This window comes from Poecile atricapillus, chromosome 1, assembly GCF_030490865.1.
Source record: "Poecile atricapillus isolate bPoeAtr1 chromosome 1, bPoeAtr1.hap1, whole genome shotgun sequence".
Taxonomy (NCBI): domain Eukaryota; kingdom Metazoa; phylum Chordata; class Aves; order Passeriformes; family Paridae; genus Poecile; species Poecile atricapillus.
The window spans coordinates 21,597,996-21,623,213 of record NC_081249.1 but is presented as its reverse complement, the minus strand read 5'-3'; the positions used below and the strand labels follow the sequence as shown (position 1 = coordinate 21,623,213).

General features: G+C 35.9%; 1 protein-coding gene across 5 annotated transcripts in view; it reads left to right on the top strand.

Moving 5' to 3' along the window:
• STS (steroid sulfatase) overlaps positions 1-25,218 on the top strand; it is a 103,882-nt gene that overhangs the window by 893 nt on the left and 77,771 nt on the right. For 2 of the 5 annotated variants that reach the window (XM_058863018.1, XM_058863026.1), the window contains exons 2-3: positions 286-360; positions 23,366-23,518. In XM_058863018.1, the coding sequence (XP_058719001.1) occupies positions 23,373-23,518 (146 nt within the window). In that variant the 5' untranslated portion in view covers positions 286-360; positions 23,366-23,372. Of the gene's footprint in view, positions 1-285; positions 361-10,582; positions 10,628-23,365; positions 23,519-25,218 lie in introns of those variants that run through there. The other 3 variants (XM_058863035.1, XM_058863042.1, XM_058863049.1) reach the window with 3 other exon arrangements.

Here is a 25,218-nt window from a genome sequence, read left to right as displayed (position 1 = left end):
AAAAAAAAAAGGTGTAAATCTGTGTAAAACTGTGAGGAAAGAGTAAAGTAATGGGGAGAAAAAATCTGTGAGGAAGGAGAAAATCTCTTACAGCTTGCTTAGTGCAAGAATGGCTAATTGAAGACTGGTTTGGGTGTTGTGTATTTTTTTCTAAAACCTTAAAGAAGTTAGGAAGTTCAAGAAACAAGGCTCTTCTTCCTGCTTGGGCACATAATCGGATTTTTACTGGGAGGTAAAGAAGGCGCTTAACCTCATCAGGTTTTCCTTTTGTATGTTTTTATGCAGGTGGCTCTCCACTGGGCATGAAGATCATTGAAGCACCAATTGCAGACATGGAAAGAGCTGTGTCAGGCTCCTGAGGTGACATACTGGCTTGAAGATGTGTACTGCTATGCTGTTCTGTGTGAGGGCAGTGGTTAGTTGCAACTTCATGTAGGGGAAGTCCTGTCTCATTTGTAGATAGCCTTTGCAGCAATTCTTTTTTCCTAACGGTGCCTTCATTCGAATTGGCAATGCTTCACCATGTTTGCAAGTTAGTGGGGTCTTTTAAAACCTTAACTGTAGGTGTCACATAGCTATATTTGAATTTTAATTTATCCTTTTTAAGCATCTTACTTAACCCCAAAACCTATCCCTTACAAGTACACACACCCTACATTTGTGTGAAATGTAGGCACAGAATGCTTCTCACACCTTCTCCTATCTGGGAAATAAGAAGACAAATAAAACATCCTTGGCCGTTGCTTGTACCTTTTGAATAATAAAATTTGACTTTCAAACAAAGATTTTTGAGTTTTGGGTTGGTTTTCTCTTTTTTACCTTGTCTCATTTGGTAATGATAATGCTGCTTAGGCCCTGTGTAGGCTAGGAAAAGGATTGTGTGCGGCACCTTCAATGTCTTTTAAAAATTCCATGTGAAGTTATTAAATTGGTTCCTTTGTAGATTTAAGAAAATGGCTCCCATGCTTTCAGTTTTTTGGGGTTTTTTTTTGTAACTTTACAATATATGAGTATTAAAAAGGCCCACGGCTGTTTTGTTTCTGCAATAAACACTGTGCAACAAGTTAATATTCCAGTTTTGTTTCCAGAAAATATTTATAGTTTCTTTTGTAGCACACTTAGGTGGGAACATAGCTAGAATCAATAGAGGTAAAATCCTGAATACAGTATGTCAAAAAAAGTGTTAACCTCTTAAAAGGGGTTAAAAAAATAGTAATTTCAATACTTAAAATGGTAGTGTTGTGCTGTCTTGAGAAAGAATGTGATTCTGCTGTAGGAGTGTACACTTGTGACAAATATTTAGAGGATGAGTAAAGATGTTGTATGACAGTGGTACCTGAGGTAGATTTATCAATTTTCTAATTAGCAAATATTCTAAAAAGCTGGTTTTAAATTGTATGTATGGTGACAGAGTTAAACCTGTATTACTCAATGGATGTAGCTTTTTCTTGTTACCTTGATTTATTGTTTTCATTAGAAAAAAAGTATTTGATCACAACTTCTATTGCTTCTAGCCTCCTAAAAGGGGGAGAAAAACACTATTTATAGCATTTAAATTACCATTTAATCTGGGAAAACAAGGGTTTTGCTAAACTTGACAGTATTTAAAGTAGAAATATGTCATAGGCAATCACAGAAGCTGAACATTTTTAGGGTTAAATGGTCTGGGTTACAAATCCTATGGTACACATTTCAAGACTGTCACACTGCTGACAGGCTGATGACCTCAATTTTCTTTGCTTTACTGTGGCTCATCAGTGATAATCAGTGTGATGTTAGCTTACTTGATTCATCAAAGCTGTGTTCAAACAAAGGAGAATCTTCCCAATATAGACAACTGTTTAGGTTTATTCTGTGTGACTAAGTCTTTTCACTAACAGAATGAAATTAAGCAAAAGTCCAAGCAGCTTTTATTTCATGGTAGAGCATAGTTTTCTAGATAGATAAGTAAGAGAATGTGCTGATCTAAGTTTTGTTTGAGCTGTCTTAAAAATCTGTGTCTTATGACTAACCAGTAGTATTTGTTTTTTTGTTGGTTTTTTTTTTTTCTTGAAAGGGAGTGAAAATTTGATATTGAGAATTTGATACTGAGAATTATGCAATTGATTTTTTGTTTGCTACTATTTTTTATTACTTATTTGAAGCTGGTTTTGAGTTATGAGGATGTCAGTAACTTTAGAGTTGTGGGAAGCATACTGTAGTTGAGGTGCAGTAACTATGAACACTAATAATTAATTATACTCCTACAAACCTGATGTATACCTATTGAGATATGAACTTGGATTCAATAACTAAGATGTAATTTGGTAACTAGACTTGAATCCTGTAAAGTCTGAAGAACACAATTAGCTTCCTTTCCTTTCCTTAAAAATTACATGTTTAAAATTAATTAAAGTTGCTATCTGGGCATACACCAAAGCAGATATATGGTGTAATATGGCAGATATATATCTGCATGTCCAGGTTTTTAAGCAACTGTAAGTTAGCTGCCTACTTAAGCCCTACTTAATGCCAAACAAATAATTTCCTCTGGTTTTGTAATAATACATTAAAAGCTCATTGGTTTTATTGTTCTTGAATGTGAGATAAAGTGAAAATACTCAGGTGCCATGGGGTTATTAAATATGCAGCACAATGTTTTACATACTTGGTCCTCTTAACCTTTTCTTAAGTTCTATATTTTTTGAGCTTTCTTTACTTTGAGGCTGAGAGTTTTGTACATCGCTGAAAAATTTATGCGATTGAGTTCTTTCCTGGAGAGCAAAAGCTTCAGAATATGCTGAAGTGTTTTAATAGGTAATACTTTTGATTCGATAATTGCAGTTTCCTATTTCTCTATTTGATATTGTGCTTGAAGCATGGATTCACTTACCTATTTTTTATGCCATTCATAGGAGCATCATGCACTATGTGTTTCACACAGAAATGACTGACTTTATTTTTCTTTTTCTGCAGGCATCTTGACAAAGAGGATAAACAGATTATAAGCCATTTTGGTTTGAATATTAAAAAAGAATCAAAAGACTTGAATAAATCCAGTAATTTAAAAGCTTTCATAATGTTTTACATAAACAGCTGTTAAACCCACTATTAGTAACAAATTACTTGGAATGACTTAGAATTATATGTAAATTCAGGTATCAGCTGAGATTCTCAACAGTTGATATAGTTAAGCCTATAAGCCTTCAGAAACTGAAACCCCTCTCAGTGCTGGATGTCACCAAACATGAGCTTTTTGCGTTAAGATTATGAATTAGATGAATTTTATTGTTTCAGTTCATGTTTTTATAGGTGCAAAATGGAAGATGACCATATGTCTTAAAGAAATTAAATAGTATCGTGCAACTCCTGATCTAGGTCATGTTTTATTAATTACATAAGTTAAAAGGGTATATATGCTCTTTTAATCAATCACATGTGTCTTTTCTCAGCCAAGCAAGCAGGGATAGGAGAGCCATCTGTTTTCTCGATTTTGGTATTGACCACCAGTTACAAGTGTGTTAGTTGCAGAGGCAAGAAAGGTGATGTGTTACACTGCAGAAGAATGAAGTGAAGATACGTGTTTCTCACATGTGTTTATCTCAATAAATTTAGATGAGGCACTATAAAAAGGTTCAATGAGAGGTGAAATTCTAGAAAAGTTAACCAAGCACACAAGAGGGGACAAGGGGGTAATGCTTCGATATTTTTAGATGTCAATTGCTGTATTTATTATCAATAAATTGTACAACAGAACAAAGTTTCTGAAGCTGGGAGAGAAAGCCTTAATATCATGCTTTAGGGCCATTTTGCTTCTGTTAAGGTCACTGGGAAGCATTATCTTGTATGGATTGTGAATCAGCTCGTTGACGTACCTTTTGGTCTTCTAATAAAATATTGGCTGCACACAGGAAAACTGTTGAGGTGATTAACAGCATCATTGTAATGAACATTCTGAAGTGCCTAATGGCATTGCTGCTAAGCTTTAAACTATCAGAAAGTTTATGACAGAGGAGATTGCATTCCCAGATAAGATGTGAAGTATTGTGTCCTGCTTCTTCTTTTCCCTGTGATACAGCTTTGCTATGTAACTTTAATTTATTTATCTAACAACCCATTGTTACAGGAACCTAAAATACTTGTTATTAACTTGGTTTTATTTCTTGTCTGCATGTGTGTCCGTTTAGGGACTTTTAGATTTGGGTTCTTTTTCTCTTTGAACTGAAGATTGATGAGAGGGAGGCGATTTTTTTTCTCGTTCGGTCTCAGTTGTTTATTTTTTCTTATCAGCATTACAAGGTACAAGGAGCTATGTGCACTATGATAGAAAAGGGGTAAAATGGCTAACAAAGATCTTCTTCAAGGTCTTTTATATGTCCATTTACCCAATTAACAGGTGCCAACTAAATTATTTTTCTTAGTGACCCAATGACCCAACACCTGTGTGCTGCACTGTGACATCTTCTACCCAATCACTTACTACTACCCAAAAACCCCTAGGAGAAGAACATGAAGAAGGAAGAAGAAGGACAAGAGACAACACCCTAAATCCTCCATCTTGTCTCCTGTTCTCTAAACTACTTTTTCACCCAGTGGTTTAAGAAAATTTCTAATCTACACATTTACACATTTCCTATCTAACTTTAACATTTGTTTTCATGTATCACCATGAAAACATGCACATGAATTTCATATTATATGAAATTCAGTGTTTCTTTGAATCTTGGAACTAAATATTAAAAGCAAGGGCACACAGTCTGTATCTCAGACTCCAACACATGTGGATTTAATTGTCTTTTTTGTTCATTTTACAACAGTTTGATTGTTACAGATTGTAGGAAAAAAATATATATTTGTACTGTCATGTGGAATGCACATTCTGTGAACCTTTCTGAGCAAGTCATCTATCACTTGGTTGCTGGCAGTAAAGGTGAAACTGAAGGCAGTCACCCTTCCAGTGGTCCCTTTCAGTCTTGGCTTCCTAAGCTCAACCTTTTCAAAGGCTGTGGTAATTAGATCTTCAGATGGAGAAGAGACAGAAGGAATTGTGATTCTCAGGGTCACAAGGTCTCTTAAGCCACTGATCTGTAATGCTGCTCCATGTTCAGGTTCTATATGCATGTTCCTTACTTGGGATGCTACAAACCGGGGAGTTGAATCTCCACAGCTAAGACATTCTGTCTGCTCTGTGGCTGTGTGCCATTGCAAGTTTGTATCTATACAGAAGAGTTGAGTATAGATAAATGAACTGGCTGACACTCAGCCCAGAATGTCTGCATGATCAGGGAGAACATGCTGACAGCCTGGGGAGTGCAGGGAGGCAGCTGGAGATCAGCTATCATACAGTACTGTGACATCTCTTTCATTGTAGTGATTCTGGTGGTCTCAGCTTCTAGAGCTATCTAGGCAGAAAAGCAATAGTACTATGCTGATACATATGAAGTAGCAACTCTGATCTGGAAGCAGAGATGTTGGAGAGAGAAGGGGCAATGCCGAGGAGAGTAAGCCAGCTTCATTGCAAGTGGAGTTGTGTTAGACATCCAGGCTTTTCATTGCTATGGGAGGTGGGACTTTTCCTTGGCTGCTGGAGTTAGTATGCTTCCCAACCAAGTCATAATTCAATTTTTTAAATTCTCTTGCCCGAGAAGCTAGTGCCCTGTCTTTTTCTCCCACGTACAGGCACACAAATGTACTGGTAGTATACCTCAGAACATGCTCTTGTGCACAGGCAGTGTCAAATATGCTTTGTGGCCACTGCGGTGTAAGGCACTGATTAATTTTTGGGTGAGGAAATAGTCCCATTACTAGGCTGTCAATTTACTTTAAGTTCAGCTTATGTTTACTTACCTTGAGGAATTAGGTTCAGTGTATTGTAACAAAACAGATGAGGAAATTATGTAGCTGTGTTTCTTATTTTAGACTTTCAGTTGAAATGTTCTCTGTAGAAGACCAGCAACAGACACTTATTTTCATAATACCTTTATTAAACAAGGAATACCAGTTGTAAGTACTGATACAGTTAGATGGTTAGATGCTTGTGATACCTAGAAGAATGCAATGAAGTTCAAGTGCTGTCAAGCCAATCAGTCCCTGACTTTTTTCCCTAAGACAACTAGCTCCACTTAATCAGGTAATCTCAGACATTTTGCTTTGAGTTCTGTAAGGTGTATTGTTGCTTACACTGGCGCTGCATGTTTGAAAGAGTCCTAGATTTTCATTTCATGTACTTACATACAGGTAAGACCACAAGAGACATTCAAGGTCTGGATGAATTCTATGCAGTAGAATTGTATGGGCTTAAAATATTTGTCCAGACATTATGCCTAAAATTTTCTGAATCTTTCAGTGAATCTTTTGCTCTGCTAGGTTATCCTGTGTTTTTCCTCTACTCTTTCTCTTTTTTTAATGTTAAAAATTTAATTTCTTTAACTTGTTGGCATAAGTTATGCTTTCTGAAGCTTTTAGCATTTTGATTGTTCTTCAGCATTTTAAGTTTTCTGTATCCTTAGAGAAGTCCAGCATGTGGGTACATTTATTACTGTAGCTGTGGGGTTTATAAGTGAAAAATAGAAGGTCATTTTTTTGCTATTAGACTGCCTTCTTAGTCCTGGATAGAGCAACACCTTTGAATTAATATAGGAGATTAATTACTGCCTTTGCCATAGTTTGTTTTTTACTGCTGATCAGTCATGTTGTACCAAGCCAAAAACTCAAAACTTTTGTTGCTATTTGTCCAATTTAAAATTTTCATTATGGTTCACTTTTATATGTGGTTTCACTAATTAAAAGGGGTCAGTATCATACTTCAGTGAAAGAGATCCGGGACAATATCTCTAGCCCGTTAAAAACTTATTACCTCTTCATGCAGTTCAAAATATCTTTACACATTTTTAAGTATGAAAAACTACTATCTTGCAAGCCTAATGAGGCAGATATCTGCAAGAATCTGTGCCACAGAATGAATTGTTGTATCCCTGTTTCAGAAATGTTGTATGTGTCATTTAGACCAGTGACTGCTACAAGCAGAAGGGAATAAGTATTATATTAATGACTCTATTTGACAGCCTGGCTCCATAATCTGTTTTTCACTGACTTTTCCTTTTTATGCCAATAATTATGCTCTCATCTGGAAAAATTAGACTAATGCAATTTTCCAAAAGCTATTAACAAGACTTTTAATATTAAGATGGCTATATATCCTAATGTGCCATGCCAAAACTAAGCTTGTGTTGTGGTTGTGAAATGGGACACGATTCGGGTGTATTCTGGAGTTGCAGAGCATGAAGGAAAGCCTACAGGCTTCAGGGGGCATAGAGCTCCATTCAGGTTGTGGCATCCTTGTCACCAAATTTCCACCAGCATCAACTAGGGTGATGTTTGCACCAATACTTCTGAAGTTGGTGGAAATAAAGTAAAACCTTGCCTGATTTCAATTTTTCAGTATTTGGATGTTTGTTGATTCTTGAAGGACCTGACAGAGTGTGGGGACCTGAATATCCATATGCTTTTTCTGACTTCATCACATCCAGGAAATAAAATTAATTATCTTGTAGATCAAATGAAAAATATTTTTCCTACCTGTTCAAGCCCATCTTTCATTAAAAATCCTGTTCTGTTTATGACTTGCAGTAGCTTAGACCAGTGTTATTTGATTGTCAGAAACTCTAGTTATAGAAACTACAAAACCTGAATCTTTATTCTTTCATGGCGTAGCCAACTCATTCTTCCAGCTAAGCTCCCATATGTAAGTCTTAACAAAAGTTAATCACAACCATTAAAAAAAACATTAGACAGTGTCATAGAGTTCTATGTATAAAACCCTTTGGGTCTTCATCTGAACTGTATAAAAGTCCTGTGCAATCCACAGATTTCACAAGTTCATGTAATGACTTTCTATTGAGATACCTACATGACTGCAGAATTTTCAGAGGGAAACTTGCCACTGGTTCTTTGGACTAAGCTGAAGAATGAAGTTTAAGCATCTTTTTTCACTGAAGATTTGTTAGTGTTCTCTAGAATCAAGCCAATTTGTACAAAGTCCCTAGAACAGCAAAATTGTTATCTTTAAGTTCTATGTGTCTTTCTAAAATACTCTTTGAAATTAGCTATATTCCTTGGGTTTCACTATGATAACGAGATAACAAATACCCTTTGTTTCATTTTACCTCTGTTGCTGGTATGTTTCATTTGAATCTAAGTAAAATACAATGTGAAAGCAGAAGCATTTACATGTGCACCAACATCCAGGCAGGCTAATAAACCAGTGTATCATATTTTGTTTTTACCAAGACACTGTACTGTACATGGTAGATGGACATGTAGTGGTGTGGTAAAGTTGGATCCTAAACTTCTAAAACTTTGGCAGAGGTGTTTTGATGAGCTGAAACAAAAGATCTGCCTTGCTGCCGCTCTGCCTTACCACTATATTCCAGTAATTTGAATCATGCATCCTTCTTCCTCTTCATCCCATACACAAATTAATTTACCAATTCATACATTACAATTCAAATACCAGCTAAATGAATTGAACTCTTATACATATGAACATTCATAAATAAATTGGTAGATACAGACTCCCATTTGTGGCCAGAAGTCCAAAGTACCTTAAAAAATAATGTTTCTAATTTAATTTTAATCTAAAATTCTAATGTTTCTAAAAGTAGACTTTGTGTTCATATCTATGCGGAAAAAGAAACCCAAACCACAAAAACAAAATGGTGGCCAAAATGGATAATATAATCCATTAACTAATATAGATCATTGGAGAATACTTTACTGAGTAACATAGTACTCTATTGGCCATGGCTAAATGCAGCCTCCCCGTTGGCATTTCAGTTTTCATTCCTGCTTAAGCTTTGAAGTCAGCAACTAATTGTCACTTTAGGACCCTTTAGTGATGTTTAATCAAACACGGAGAAGAAACCTAAACAAACCCACCCCGTCTATTCAGTCTTCATTCAGTACTCAAATTTGTATATGAGACGATGTTTATTTTCTCGCTCATTAACTCATTGTAATTTTTTGCATTCTGTTACAGTTATAATGAATAGATCTTTATACACTGCATTTTGGTTTTCCATATCAAATGCCTTGAATTGTCATGCTAATTAGCACAGACAGATCTGCTTTTTCTTCATTTTATCTATATTTTGTCATACATATACTTGTTTTATCATTACTTTCTTCTAATTTACAAAATCACAAGGTTTTGAATTATTGTTGCTTAATAATGTTTTAATGAAATTTACTGTAAGTAGTTATTATGCATTTAAGAGTTGCAGTGTATGTACACAAGAGGTGTACATACCTCTTTTTCCGGTGGTGTTGCTTCCCATCTTCTCATCATCTTCTCATCATGATGTAGTAATGCTTCTTTTATCCATATGCAGGGTTTTTTTTAGTACCTTCTAAAATATTATTTATCCAAAAATACCATTAATCAAAGGGATTGAAAAGTAATTGGCTATTTTAGAGAGACTGACAAGATTTTTTAACAATTGTCTTTATATTCACTTGTTAAAGCTTTGCATAAATGTAAGAAAATAGTGCAGTTTTTCAAAGGCTTAAGGTAAATCTACCATTTCCAATCAGTATTTGAAACAGAGGAAAGGTTGGTAATTTAAAATTCTTTCAAAGTTGTTATAGTAGAATGTTATTTTTATATAGAGGAAAAATGCAGAAAAAAGCTCAGGACAAGCCATACTGATTTCCTGAACCACAGAGAAACGTAATTTAAACTTTGCATTTAGGCAGCTGCTCAAAAATCTTGGTTCAATTTAATTTCTCAGTCATTGTGAGCTCCCAGGTTTTGCCTGGAAAATAGGTAAAATTTCATGCTTAGGTTGTAAGGCTTGGATTCCATTAAGTTTCATCAGCAGTGGTTGTCACACATCTTTGGACATCCATCTTTTTCTTCCTGATTAAATTTTCTCGTAACAAATACATAAATGGGGTGAGGAGGACAATAGCTGAGAAAGAAGGTAATATGTCAGCTAGCTAGGACTTTTTTTGAAGTTTAATGAATGATTTTTCACATTAGGGTCCTTGGTCTTTCTGGAAGCAGTAATCTGGGAGCACATATAGTTTCTAAGACAATGCATATTAAAGAAACTAGGATGGGCTATAGTGTATGGTATTTATAAAAATAAAAAGAGAGTCTCAAATATTCATATTCTGTGCCTCCAATGGAAAAGTTTGAAAAACACTGATCTGAAATTATACTTTAAATGGTGTTTTAGTGCAGTTTGTCCGAAGTTGCTTCATAGATATTCTGTAGGAATGCTTGCTATGTGTACCAAAGGCAGAAATGTAGCTGAGATTCTGGCACAGCCCTTGTTTTCCAAAAATACAGTGCAAATTCACAAAAAAGTCTAACAGAAGATCTTTAGTAACAAACTGAACAAGCATCTTGCTTAGGCATATGTTTCTATCCATTATGAGAACATGCTGAGATTGTTTCATACTAGTGAAGCAGTGTCTTATCAAGAAATCCTGTCAGTCTTTTAGACATTATCTTTTTCAGTATTGTCCTTCCCCTCCACTCTTCTGTTTCATTTCACATGACTGGACTTTGTACCCATATACTGATAAGTGCACAGCCATCTTGTTTGCATAGGAGAGGCAAAAAGAAACAATTCTGTGCTGCAAGGTAAAACACCCTTTCTGCCCTAAAGTCTGTCATTTATATATAGCTTAACTGTAAATATTGGGGTTATATGTTGTTCTATGTTATGTATATGTTGTATGTATATGTATGTTGTATGTTATATATATCTGTTGGAGTTCATATTCTTTCACAGCTCAAAGAAATTCTTTATGGCAGGAAGTTAGCAATTATGAGAAATAATAACATTCAGTGTTGTCTTTTCTGCATTAATTTAATATAATGTGTTTTTCACAATGAAAAGGAGACTGGTGTAACCGTACACTCATTTCTATAAGATACTGTAAAATATAGTGGCGAATCATTTTGTAGCAGAATGCACTTTGTTATCAAGTATTGCAATGGAGTAGAACTTTCTGTGCCTTGAACAGATTAAAAACAATATACTTGAATTACTTGAATTGTGAAAGCATTTTGAAGAAAATAGAAAGCGGGGTCTTTAAGAAATAGAAGGTTTTCCAGCTGTGCCACAGCACAGCTTTTTTCTTAGCACTTAAGCTCTGGTTGTTTAAAAAGTAATGTTAAAAGTTTATGTAATTTTGATTATGGAGTCTGTCTCAAGGATCAAATGGAAATGAATTGTTAAATAGTTTTGGAGGGGGTAGGTTCTGAAATAAGCTTGTAGTTTTGAAGTGACTGGTTCATGTGCAGTGTATGTAGTCTGAAAAAGTCCATTCAGTTCAAAGGTGGAAGCCCGCAAGACTTGCCTGTAACTTTTAAAGGTATATTAAATAAATCCATTATTTTCCTTTGTAACCTCGTACACATTCAACTTGCAAACTGGGAGTAAACCCAGCTGCTGAGCGGAGAGTATCTGCAGGAGGAATCTCTGAGATAGAGAAGGGCAAAGGGTAATAGGTAAAGGGAAAAGGTAAGGAAAAAAATCATGACTTCTGGATATGTTGTATCTGCCAGGCTTAAACAAAAAAATTGTGTTTGAGCAACCTTACTGAGACAAGGAGGAAGATGAAAGCGAAGCCTACGTAACCTAAACAAGCGCTGGAACAGAATCTGACCATACATATTGCTTGCTACGCAGTTCTGTAATGACTCATTCATAATATGTATTCCATACATCCTGATTTCTCACAAACATGTATTTTGCTTTTGCCCTTAGGATGCTCTGTAGGTGGATTTTAGTAAGACCTGTGTTAAAGCCCCGTCAGTCCAACAGCTGAGGCTGTGCTAACACAGGGAGAGCCCCAGTCACCAGTAGGGAGCACTGTGTACTGCTGGCCCATGGAAGAGCCTGTGTTGAGGGAAGTCATGTAGGAGGCAGGCGGCAAGGCACAGCAGCATTGGGAGGAGTGACCAGTGCTAGAGAGGCACTGAAAATACAGCACCTGGGCAAGCAGAATTGGAGGAGTCCAGCCACTGCATCCAAAAGGTATTCAGCCTCAGTTTACATTGATGGCACACTGATATGGGATTCTTGAGTAAAAAGGGATTTGAAATAGTTTCCATGGTTTGGAAAGATTAGGATTGCAGAAGAGTTTGTGCAGTGGCTTCTTGATTGTATGAGCAGAAGTTTGGGGATGAGGAGGAATGTAGTTAAAGTAGTTCAGGTGAGAAGTTCAGTTGAGATGAGGACTACAGGACAATTGAGATGGCTTTTTAGAAAGTCCTTAACAAGAATTGTCTATGGCACTCTAGGCTTTAAACACACAAGTTTGAACAGCTTCAGGTATGCAGTGATACTGATTTTGGATTTTTTTTGCATGCATCCTGGACAAATGTTTCAAATTTGGTGCAAAAATGGCCTCTTCTTTTTGTCTACCATGCTAAAGAATCAATTGACTAGCTGTACTCATAAGGAAATCTTAGGGTACAGAGCTCAAACAGATCTGTTTTTCTCTGTTGTTTATATTCTGCACTGCTGACAGGACTGACTACTATGATGAAGAAAATGGGAAGATATTAACATGGGTTAGTCACAAGAGTAACTCTTAGCATCTCCAGATCCTGTATTATTATAATAGACAACTGGGTGTGTTCTCTAGTGTAGAAGTTGTCTAATAATAGCAGTGTTGTCCCGAAAAAAGGCATTTTGAACAGAGGAATTGATATGTTCTTTCTCGCTGATGAACAGAATCCATCCTTCAAACACATAAGGTTGTGTTGTACCTAAAGGCACAAAGCAAAGGAAAACATCTTTTCTTAAAAACTTATTTAAAAACATTCTCATACAATTGGAAAAGTATGTTATTTGCTTCAGAAATACTGGCAGCATGCTCCAGACCAAGCCAAAACATAATGAGAACCCTGGAGCTCTTACTGAGAAACTTCCAAATGTTAATGGAAAAGCTAATGCTTGTATACCACAAGAAAAAGTATGCCATAAGAAAATAGAAAAATGCCTTTTCTGAGTGCCTTTTAGTTAATTTATGATCTTAAAATATTGTTCAAAATAAGGTGAAAATGAAATAAATTGCTGTAGTTTTGAGTTACTGGTATTTTCATTTTATCATGTTGGGATTTTGCCTTAACTCCTATGTGCAAAAAAAAAATGCTGTTCTATTTTAACAGAAAGAATTTACAAGTTTCATAGAGTTCCTATGTAAGCAAAGAGTAAAGAACAAGAGAAAAAAGAAGGGGAGGAAGGAAGGGAAGGAGCAAGAATTTTCTACTTGCACAGGGCAGAATAAATCTGGATACCTCTGTCTTAAATTGCTGGTTTTCCTGTATTGCTGTAATACAATATTTACATTTCTACACTGTTTATTCAGGTATTTTTATTTGCTGTCTGTCTCTAAGGATCTACTTAGCCTCTTCTTGTATCGTAGATATATATGTTTAGTCTTAGAATTATTTGCTGTTTTGGATATCCTTCATTTTAAGATATTAATTTTAATTTTTACTTAATCCTATGATGTTTAAAGTCTATCCCTCAAATATTTTGCCAAGCAAAACATAGTCACAATTTTTTTTTTTTTTTTTTTTTAATTGATGGGAAAGTCTTTTTGTAGGATTATTGCAATTAGTAAATGATCAAATCTTTGGACTGGGATACAAATTTGGTTAATGTATATATATGTATTGTTTTGTAAATGTCTTTGCCTTTTGTCTGCCACATTTTTAGCAGACTCTTCATCTATGTCATGTGCAATCAGACAGCTATATAGCCACTATGCAGCTCATCATCCTTCTTTTCCTAATTGTATAAATGTTCTTTCTAAGGTAAACATTTTCCTGGTTTGTAAGACCTCCTAATTTCATGATCCTTACATATTGTTTTCAATTTTGTTTTGCAGTGATTGTATTTTATTTTTAAGCTGTTTCATACTTTTATTGTTTTATGAATAATGCTAGTGGAGTATCTCTTCATTAAAAGTGGTTAGAAAATTACTTACCATCTTAGTCTCCTCCTCCCCTCTTTTCTGAAGCCCTTTTTTCATTATGTTATTAGGGGGTAAAATAGAAATGGTGAATGGATAAAGCTATTATATTTGTTTTAATTTTTGCAGCAGGTGCTAAAAATTGGGTAATTTGAGAGTTAATCTTTTAACTCAAGTAAAATAATGCAGTAAAAATATCTCCCAGCCAAAAGAACAGAAAAGGTGGTTTGTTTTCACATTGTAAGTAACTTGTGAGTGCTTGTAAATGCTAAACAGGCTATTTTTCACATTTAAAAGGAAGGGAGAACAATTTCATTTTTAAATTGCCTCAATTAAAAAAGAAAAAGCTTTTTTTTTGTTTAAACCCACTTTTTTTTTCCCTGCTAGAAAGACATTTGTCAAAAAAATTCCAAACAATTTCATTCATAACTATTTGCAGAATGAGGACAACATTCCATATATATTAGTTGTAGGACAAAAGTAACGTAAACTGGATTTTCCGGTTTTAGAAACTGTAGGTAAGGAGCTAGATTTTTAATAAGCCACTACCTGTCTATTTTTAATGTCTCTTACCCATGCAAATTAAGAGGAAGGAGAAGTTGTTTGTTTATGTTCTGTGAGCCTCCTGCTTATGGCAGCAACACCGTAAGTCAGTTGGTCTCAAGTTATTTTTTTCTTAATGAGCTTTGCCATTTCTCTCCCTGGTAAAAAGTTCACTCTTAGATCTAGATGGATTCAATAACAGCAAATAAATTTTTAGCTCCTGATAATCAATTAAAGTAATTTGCCATTGGATCCATTTATTCCTTTTCATTTTAAATGTGGTGGGTTGGCCCTGGCTAACAGCCAAGAGCTTACACAGCTGCTCACTCCCTTCCTTCCTTCTCCAGGGGTATGGGGAAAAATCAGAAGGAACGCAAGTGAGAAAACTGGTGGTAAAATAAAGGCAGGAAAATCCACATTGTAGGCAAAACCACTTGGGGAATACAAGTTAATTTATTGATAGGTAGCATAAATATTTAATTTGGTGGAGTATTGGGAAACAAGACAAAACAAAAAAAGGACAAACATTTAATCTTACAGGAAAAACAGTTTTCCTCCCACTCTCCCAGGTTCAGCTTTAGATTCCTCTCACTTTCCTGGTCTCCACACCCTCGCTCCAGACACCTGCTGCTGTGTTACTGCTGTAGGTTGTACACAGTCCCTTCAGGGAGGCAATGGGTGGCGCACAAAGCTGTAGTCAGTGCTTGGCTGTTTCCCTGTGCTACCTCTTGTTGCTCCACAGACCACAGTGCCTTTGGGCACATTCCTGATCCAGTGTGGGACACTTCCTACTGCTTTGGCTGTTTTGTTCTTTCCTCTTCTTCCTCCTCTCCCACTGCTCCTCACAGCCTTCTCTCTCTCTTCCTCCCTCCCCTACCAGTATTTTTGCCCTTTCTTAAATATGTTTCCCTAAGGGCTCACCTGTGGTCTGCAGTGGGTCCATCACAGAGCTGGCTGGAACTGTGTTCAGCACAGAGCAACTCCTGGTCTGTCCTCACAGAGGCATCCCTTGGAACGTCAAAGCAACTCCACTGTCAAAACAACCTACCTCTTCTTCTACCCCTTACGTGACAGGACAAACATGTGCATCACTGCTCCATGATTAGAATGAATGAATTTCCCATGATGGGCATCAGGAGAATGTCTGAGATACTTCTACATTTGAGTGGTGTTATGACCATAATGTTCATTGTCCATGTGACTTGCTGAACAGTGTCCATGGACAGTAACAGACTTTTTCTTACCATGTATCAGGAACTGAAGTTTTTTTTTGTTTCTGTGACAAGAACCTCATGGAGTGTAACAGGATCTAGTGATCACTGGTGAGTCACAGACTGTTGTGGTTCCCTTGTGTGTGCCGCTCATAGGAAAGTAGGCAGGAGGTAGATGGGCTGAGCTCACAGTCTGTTGGCTGGTCACCCCTGACAAAAGCTTCTTTATATATCATCCATCTTGAATAAATTCTGTTCTTTTAGAACTATTTCAAAATAAAGTTTATTTTACCAATCAGATTTGTGACTGTAACCTAAATACCTGTTGGCTATCGCTGACTTCAATTAGAGAATTACCAATATTCCTATAAAATAGGCATTGCTGTTGGATTAATCACTCTTATCTCCTTCGTTTTAGAGTAATGAAAGAATAAAATATTTAAAATGGAATATTCATCATATTTCTATGCAGTCTGGAAAGGAAAAATATTTAAATGAATCCCTTGGAGGAAAAATTCACTACTAATACTCATGAGGAGTTGTCCCAAATTCTTGGATTTCTAGTAGGAATTACTACTCACAGAATAAGAAATTATTACACCAGTAAGGTTGGTAGAGCACATCATACTAATTGAAAAACTTCATCTTTATTTATTACAAAAAGGGTTTTTTTTCATATTTCATGCTGAGAGGATACAGGCAACCCATCATCAGGATGGAATTTATTTCATGTAACTATTACTTTCGTGTAAATCAAGTCTAAACTAGGTGTTAAGTGTTTCTAGTCTGTGGAAAAGGTCATGAGCGTCCCTTCCAAAATTTATTTATCCTAGTCTTAAGAAGAAACTCTTAAGGTGCCTGTATCTTCCTACTAATTAAAAGGAAGGCTTAGGTAATTAGCTCACACTAAATGCCAAACTTAAAGATGAATAAATTCACATGGATGGGTTTGCACCATTTGCTGTGGGCCATATAGGTACTTAAGTTCTACATGGGTAAAATCACTATTGGTTAAATTTAACCTTGTCTTAATTTTTCTGTCTGCTACAATCAGCATTATTGAGTCCTTAAGTGTTATCATAATGAAAGTATAAATAACAAGAGAACTGTATAAAAATAATAACTCTTTGAGAACAAACTAATTCAAATGCCTTTTTTCTTTAAATGAAGCATCATTCTGGAAATAGCATAACATATTGGGTCATTTTATTGATGGGTTACTTGCTAGCCTTATGTAGCAAAGAAAAATTACCTGGCCATTTCCCTGCAATTTTCTCTGGTAAACCATTCTGTCTAGAAGAGTGATTGTAGGTAGAGGAATATGGTTTTATAAAATCCAAAGCTTTGATCTTGACAGACTCCAGAGGATTCCGTTAAGTAATTCAGGGGAGAGAGGTGGTTTTTGGTTGGGGTTAAGTTGTCTGGGTTTCTTTTCTGTCTGGTTTCATGTTGTCCTCTGATAGACATCCAAAGGCTATAATTTCAGTGAAAAGGGTTTAGAAACTGCTTTCAAATTGAGGGGAAATAAAATTCAGTTAAGTTTTTGGTTGTGCTACTGTCCCTTCAGTGACTTACAGCAGGACTTAAATACCAACCTTCAGATCTGTACACTATACCTATGAAGGCACTGTGCTGGTGAAGTTGAGTGTTTTAGTCCAATACTAGTTGTAATTTGAATTGAATTGAATATTTAAATATTTAAATATTTAAATATTTACTTTTTTTTTTTAAAACACTGCAATGGATACGAATGGAAACTCAAGAGAAACTAGTTTGGCTGCAGTTAGGCAAAGGTGAAGTTTGTAACTGGTCAGTGAGATGAAGCTGTGGTTTCCATGTTGTCCAGTTCAAACTGATGTAACCAAACTATTAATTTTATGTCTAAGAGTCACAGTCTTGCAGAGCTTTACAGTCCTTATCTGATTGCTTAACTCTAAAGTGCAAAACTGTAGGCACGTAGGTTCTTCTGCACATCCATTTGACACTCTTGAAGAAGGCATTGTCAAAAAGTCATTTCATTCAACATCTGTGTATGTTAAAAAAACCCTGATTCAACATCTTTCAAAACTACTAAGTAAGCTAAATATCATGGCTAAGTTTGGCTAAGCCCTCAAAGTATGTAAGATAGATTTCTAATAATTGTTTTGGATACTTACATCTAGTTTCCAGGAAGTGATATGGCATAGTCACTACTATTTAATTACTCATTATTGGCTTTTTTTTCTTTTTCATTTTAAAAGATTCTTCGTTCTGAGGTTGGTGCATAACAGGCAAATAAGATTACTACCTGTTTTATCTCAAGGATCTTTCTTATGTTGCTGACCAGAGCCCAAAATCAACATTTTAATGAGCTAACAGATAATATTGTGAAAGAGTGGCAGTGTAAAAATGTATGTGTTCTAATATGTGTATCTAATTATATAAGATTTTTATTACAAATAGAATAATGATGTTAGATCACAAAAGATGATATATTACTCCAGGTTATAATTTGCTGCTGGAAAGAGTGTTTATTATTTATTAATACTGCTTTTAAATTCTGTAATTTAGTTGAGACAAAAGTAGAAAATTCTTGAGAGACCGTTTAAAAAGGGTACCTAAACTAAACTTAGGTCTGATAGGGGCTCTGTGACTTCGTCTCTATTTAATTCAGATTCAATAATTATTTTCAGTTAAGAAATAATTATTTGTTTTAATGCTTTTCCCGGCTTATATTAAGTGAAATTTCTTTCTTGCAATGAGACAACTTTAGTCAAATAAATACAGATTTTCATATATGTATATAGTTAAGATGCGTACTGAAATATAATGAAAAGTTTCAGAAAAGCAGTTATATTACATCAAAGATTCAACAGATATTACCGACTTGTAAGAGAGGAATTAACTGAGAGAATTTAGCAAATCTTAAACTGATACCAGAAAATAATCAATTATATACATAAGATTACATTGCGATTTCTTAAAATTTGTAAGTTTACTCTTTTTTTTTGTTTCTCACTGAGCTGAAGAATTTTCTCTGCAGAATCTTATGAAGGGAAGGGTTTTCTCTAGTTTGTTTACTCTGATTTTTTATGACTTTAGGGAAATTTTTGAGTTCGAACATTCAGTTAAGCAAGGTAATTTTTTTTTCTTTTTTTGCATACTGCTTAAGGATAGCACAGCATTTTTTAATTAGGTCAATATCTTTAAATGTTGTTTATTTCATCAGAAAATACTGTACCTTCAAGGATAAAGTGTATTAAGCATTTTCTCAAAGGGTTCTGTTACATTAAAAGAGTAGTTTACAGATAAATTGCTTTATCAAAGTTAATAAAAAATTCTGAGATGATTCAGTTGGGAAGAGATGTTTGAAAGATCTTCATTTAATTGTTCTTGTAAAGATGCATGTATTTGTAGTAGTCAGATGATTATCCAGCACACAGCTGGATAAACACATCATGTGATGGGAGAGCAGCTGGCTCATGGGTCAGGCACAAAGGGTTACAGTGAAGGGTGACATCAGACTGGTGACCTGTCACCTCTGAGGTTCTGCAGGGCTCCATCCTCAGCCCTGTGTTCTTCAGCATCTTCATAAAAAATACAAGATTGAAAAGTACACTAAATAAGCTTGCCAATGATGCTAAATTGGGAGGAGCTGTTCACTCCCTTGAAGGCAGAGAAGCCCTGCAGAGATCTCAACAAATTAGAGGACACCAGCTATATGGAGTTCATCAATGACAGGTACCAGATTCTGCACCTGGTTTGGGGAAACCCTGGATGTACGGACGGACTGGGGAAGGAGAGGCTGGAAAGCAGTACCAGGAAAGGGATCTGGGGATCCTGGTCGATGGCAAATTGAACATAAGCCAGCAGTGCCCTGGCAGCCAGGAGGGCCGACTCTGTCCTGGGGGGCTTCAGGCACAGCATGGCCAACCAGGCAAGGGAGGGGATTGTCTCACTCTGCTCTGCCCTGGGGTGGCCTCACCTTGCAGTGCTGGGGACAGTTCTGGGTGCCACACAGTTGACATTAAACTATTAGAGAGTGTCCAAAGGAGAGCAGCAAAGATGGCAAAGAGCCTTGAGGGGAAGCCTTATGAGGAACAGCTGAGATCACTTGGTTTGTTCATCCTGGAGAAAGGGACACTGAGGGGAAACCTCATTGCAGTTATAACTTCCTCCTGAGGGGAAGAGGAGGAGTATGCACTGATCTCCTCTGTGTGGTCATCAGTGACAGGACTCGAGAAGTTGTGCCAGGGGAGGTTTAGGTTGGATATTAGAAAAAGGTTCTTCACCCAGAGGGTGGTTGGGCACTGGAACAGGCTCCTCAAGTTGGTGGTCACCACACCAAGCCTGACAGAGTTCAGGAAGTGTTTGGATAATATTCCTGGGCATATGGTGTGACTCTTGGGGATGCCCTGTGAAGGGCCAGGAGTTGGACTTTGATAATCCTTTTAACTGTAGTTCCCCAACTTAGAGTATTCTGTAATTCTATGACAGCCATATCTTGAGTCAGTTATCCTGATTTAAAAAAGAAAACAAACAAACAAACAAACCAACTCTTTGACCAGCATTTTTTAGTGAAGAAAATTAAAATTTAAAATAAATGTTTGGTGAAATATTGGATTATATCTGCTTGGGGCTTTTCTTTAATTCATTTTTTCTTACATATTTATACTTTGGGGTTTTTTAATGCTAATAGAAAATATGTATTAGAATTCCAAAAATACAATTTGGAGATATGTAGAGAAATTTAGGACATGTATATGTCCCCACATGCGTGTATGTGCATATTGACAGATCTGTGTTTCTGTGCATATCTATATGTTCCTATACAATGATTAAAGTATTGTAGGTTGAAATTGGATACATGAAATATGAATTCTTCTGTGGCTGTGGGTGTAGGAGATTAAGCACCTCTTGAATTTATTAAACTTACCAGCCACCTTCAGAAAGGAAGAAGCTACTTCTAGTTGTATTATATCATGGGGAACGCGAAGCAGATGTTAAAACTTGCACTTATGTGCCCTATATGCTAAAAATAAGGAAAAATGTAGCCAGATGAATGTGAAGCACAAACCTTTAAAGCTGATGCCTATTGAAGGAACATCTAAAGAGTGTTACGGAAATAAAAAAATAAAATCAAATACTTTCAATGCAAAAAACCAAACCAAACAAAAAGTTAATTAATTATAAATAGACTGTAACAACTCCATGAAGGTCAAAAGATCCATGGAGAGATATTCATTACAATGTTTTCCTGTCCAAAATGCCTTTAATTCTGACTGCCAAAAGCTAAAAAGGTGTGCTAGTAAAATAATTTTTTTCCGGGTTTTTTTTTAAATCTTTTCTTAATTTAAATTGTCTCTGGACAGAGAGGAAATATTAGTTAGCTGGAAGCTTCATCTGATTTTGTGTTATCATTTTCGTGTTAGGTCTACACATGCTTGTGTTTTCACCAGGAGATGCCCTGGTGTAATGCAGACAGCCCTCAGCATCCTCAAAGCTTCATGCTTCTCACGTCCTTCCCTTTTAGCTCCTTTGAATTTCTTTGCTGTTGTCTGTTCCACTCAATTTCATCCATCTGATTTTTCTTGCTTTCTATGCACATCCTTTCAAGACACACAAAAATCTGATGCAGAAAGAGTGCACCAGAGAAATCATAGTTGTTTGGATTATTTTTTTCCCTGTTGCATTGTTGATTTCACTTCAGGGACATGATATCAGGTGAAGGCAAGTAGCTCAATTTGTGAGAGTATCTACAAATACTCCTTCAGAGTAGAGAAATATCCAGCAGTATTGTATGAGAGACAACCTTCAATAGCTCTATTTTTGGCTTACGTACAAAATGAGAAATGGAGGTATTAAATGAGGCTATGTTCTGCAGGCCTCGCAAGCATCCATGCAGCTCCCTACATAATTTCACCAACATATAATGTCCCCTTTTTCAACATGCCCATTTCTATTGGCCTTTGAGACCTTTGCAGTCAGAACATAAGAGTAGGAACATAGGATCTGGCAACAGTTCCTGTCCTCTTGGGTCAATTTGGGTGTTAACTGTTCTCTTGGAAAGCATGGGAAGCAAATCATGTTTATTTATCTTTTCAGAGAAGATCTTATCTTCCCAGGTTCTTTCTAATCAGTTCTCTTCATTGACCATATTCATAACTCCCAGCTGTTTCCTCCCAGACATTTCCAGTTCTCTCTCACCTCTGTTCCTCAGTTTTGCTTTCCTGTTCACTGTAATCTCTTCCAGTTCCTTCATTCTTCTACCATTTCTCCTCATTTCTGCCTGCATTTCTCATTCCAGTTGGTTCTCACCTTCCATTCTTGCTATTAAAGTCAGAGTAAACTCTTCTAGTTCTGCCTATTTTGTCTCCTCTACAAATAATTTTACCCACCTCATTTCACTGTGTATTTGTCTCCCTTGATGTCTAGTCTCTTTGTAGTAGGTCTTTCAGTTTTGACTTCTTCATCTTCTCACCAGTTACTACATAACTCATTGATTTACAAGATTTTTCTTTCTTGATCAGCTATCCCCATTCTCTCTGGAAATTATTCTATCTTCTTTTTCGATTCTTTCACATACAAATTTCTACCTTAGTGCTGGTTTCTTCCACTTCTTTTCTGAGCATAATGCAAGTGCAGATGTGACTCATGCCTTGCCTGAATTTGAAAAAGGCTGCCTGCATCCAGAAATTATGGGAATCTTGCTAAGAGACAGAATAGAGTCCCTGTTCTTTTTGATGCCTGGCACAGTCTGCTACAGCCTGAAAGTGCTCAGTTTTAGCCAGGGCATGGTCAGTACAGTTTAGCACAGAGATATGACAAGTTCTGATTATGGTAAAACAGCATTCATATCATGTACATCTGCAAATGCTCTGCTTTTACCATAAAAGCATATGTTGTATGCTGTAAAATACATCCTTCTTCCTGTTTTAAGTTTGATATGACATGAGCACTTCTTATAGAACATTGTAACGTGATATCAATTTTTAATTGATTTTGCTATAAACCCTGGTATTTATGTTTGTAAAGAGCCTTTTCTTAAACACTCCTTAGAATAATTTCATAGTGCATCTCTTCACCCTCTTTTCCATCATATTTATTCCTTTCCAGAAACTTCAGCTGGGCTTTTTTCCTCATTGTTGAAGAGAAATTCAGTCATTTACTTCATTAGTGGAATTGATTAACTTTTTTTTTCTGCAGTGAGCCTTGAAAGTTTTGGTCCTAAATGATTTCAGATTCTGTGTTCCTCAAATAACATTTGTAGCTAGAAAAAAGCAAAACAAAAAACCCAAACAAAAAGACAAACACACAAAAAAATAAAGCCTCAAGCATTGTTAGCTCTTACGATTTGTTGCTGCATAGTGCATGTGTATATGCAAAATTGCCACTGAGGTTTTATCTAGTTCTTTATTTGTCTTTATTTAAAGGCTACATCTGTGTAAAGGAGTGGAAGGAAAATTTAGTCATACACTAAAATATGCATTTTTATTTTTAAGAAATATGAGAGAGGAAATGTTTTGAAAAACTTTCAAGAAAAAAAGCGCCAATTAAAAATATTCAATCTTTTTTTTCTTTTACTATTCAAAATGTAATAATAAATTAAATTAACGATCTATTTATTATATTTTCCACCTGCTCTTACACACCAGGAAGAAGATGGGGCTCCTTTTACTTCTAATAATTTGCCAGTGTGCCATAAGCAGTATCAAAACACACAGTGTTTCAAAGCCCAATATAATTTTATTGATGGCTGATGATCTTGGTATTGGAGACCTGGGATGTTATGGGAACAGAACCTTAAGGTAGGATGTTAATTCAGGGGAGTCATACCTTTATATTCAGTTTTCAATGGATTTTTAAAATTAAAAGTGCCAGAACATTCAGAGGTTTGATTAGGTTTTTGTATGGGAAACCAAAGTTAATAACTTTTCCAGAGATTTGAATATTCAATCCTTATTTTCTTATTTTGACCGAAGACTTAGCTAATGCATTTATCCTGCTGAAAAGTTACATTATAAACAGAGGATTGAGCAGCCAACCAAATAAGGGTAGTTCTAGAGAACTAAAGTATAATTGACAATTTTCTTCTATAATATATGTGACACAAATACTACTATGAATTAAACATATTTTGAAGCACTTACGGTCTGGGACAAGCTTGTTGTTAATTGTAAATAAAGAACTGATATTTGCTCTTAATTTATCATCATAAAGTAATCCATGTATTAATTAAAACAAATGTTAATATATTTGAATAATGCTTCAGTGTGCCTGGGGATGTTTCTTGCTACCAGCTTAGATGTGAGGGTTGTGTAAACAGAGCAAGTGATATCTAGCCATTGTGTTTCAGTGGTGCAAAGTGTTTGGTAAAGTAAGATAAAACATTCAGGCTAAAAGCACTGTTCTGTCAAGTGTTAAATGCTCTTGTTCCTGCTGATGTTAGTTAGTAGCAGGATCTTCTCATAACTCAAAAAGAAAAATAAAAATTACAGCTTCTAGTTTTAAACAGGGGAAAATATATACAACACTGATGCTTGGATCACTCCCCTCACAGGCACCAGAAAGACCCCAAGATCTGTATTCTCTGCTGGGAGAATTCAGAATTCAATTTTTGGAATATGATGAATTTTCAAGTTACTGATTGTTATCAGTAGGTGACTTCACAGATAGAAAATAATTCCATTGGAAAATTAATGTTTCTGACTTTTCAGACTTAGATAATGGGAGCACTACTGTGCCTTGAGGTCACGGTCATTAATCTCCAAGGTCAGAGATCTATTAGAGCATGCTGAAGCTGCTGGCCAGTCTGCATTAGTAATTTTTATCTGTAGAACCAAGGACTCAGGATTTCTTCCTGCAGGAACCAATTTTAATCTGCATGATGAGCCAGGTCATAGACAAGTTTCCCATACAGATATGGAAGCTAGGTTGTGCCCCTGGGTCTAATATAGCAGACATAATCATATCAGACATGTAGATATTGTTAATATAGAACATAACACAGAGTCATAATCATTTGAATCTCTTCTAATAGCACCACACAACATTATCCCTACCCCAAAAAGATTTTGCCGGGGAAAGACAGAAGAGACACCAAGTGGGAAGTAAGGAAGCACAGGAACCTTTTCTCTGGTCTCTATCTCCCTCATTACTGAAGCAAAAATGTTGTAAAATTACAGTTTGGTCAAGGAACACATTAAAAAAGGTTGAAATACTATATGATCTGATGTTGCAGTTTAATAGTGGCCATATAGAATAGAAGAAAGTGGGGAAAAAGCTTTTTGCCGCAGTATTACAATGTCTCTGTTCAGTATTGATGCCTAATGTAAAAATATTTGACATGATAGTATTTGGAATTTCAACCCCACCACACTTTTGATAATTTGCATATAGTAAATTTTAACTAGATTTTCGTATAGTTCTTGCCTCAGGTGCCTTGTGCTTACCATGCCCACATCCAAATAATCATCTTTGTGTATTTTTTTTCACCTGCTTGTGTTTT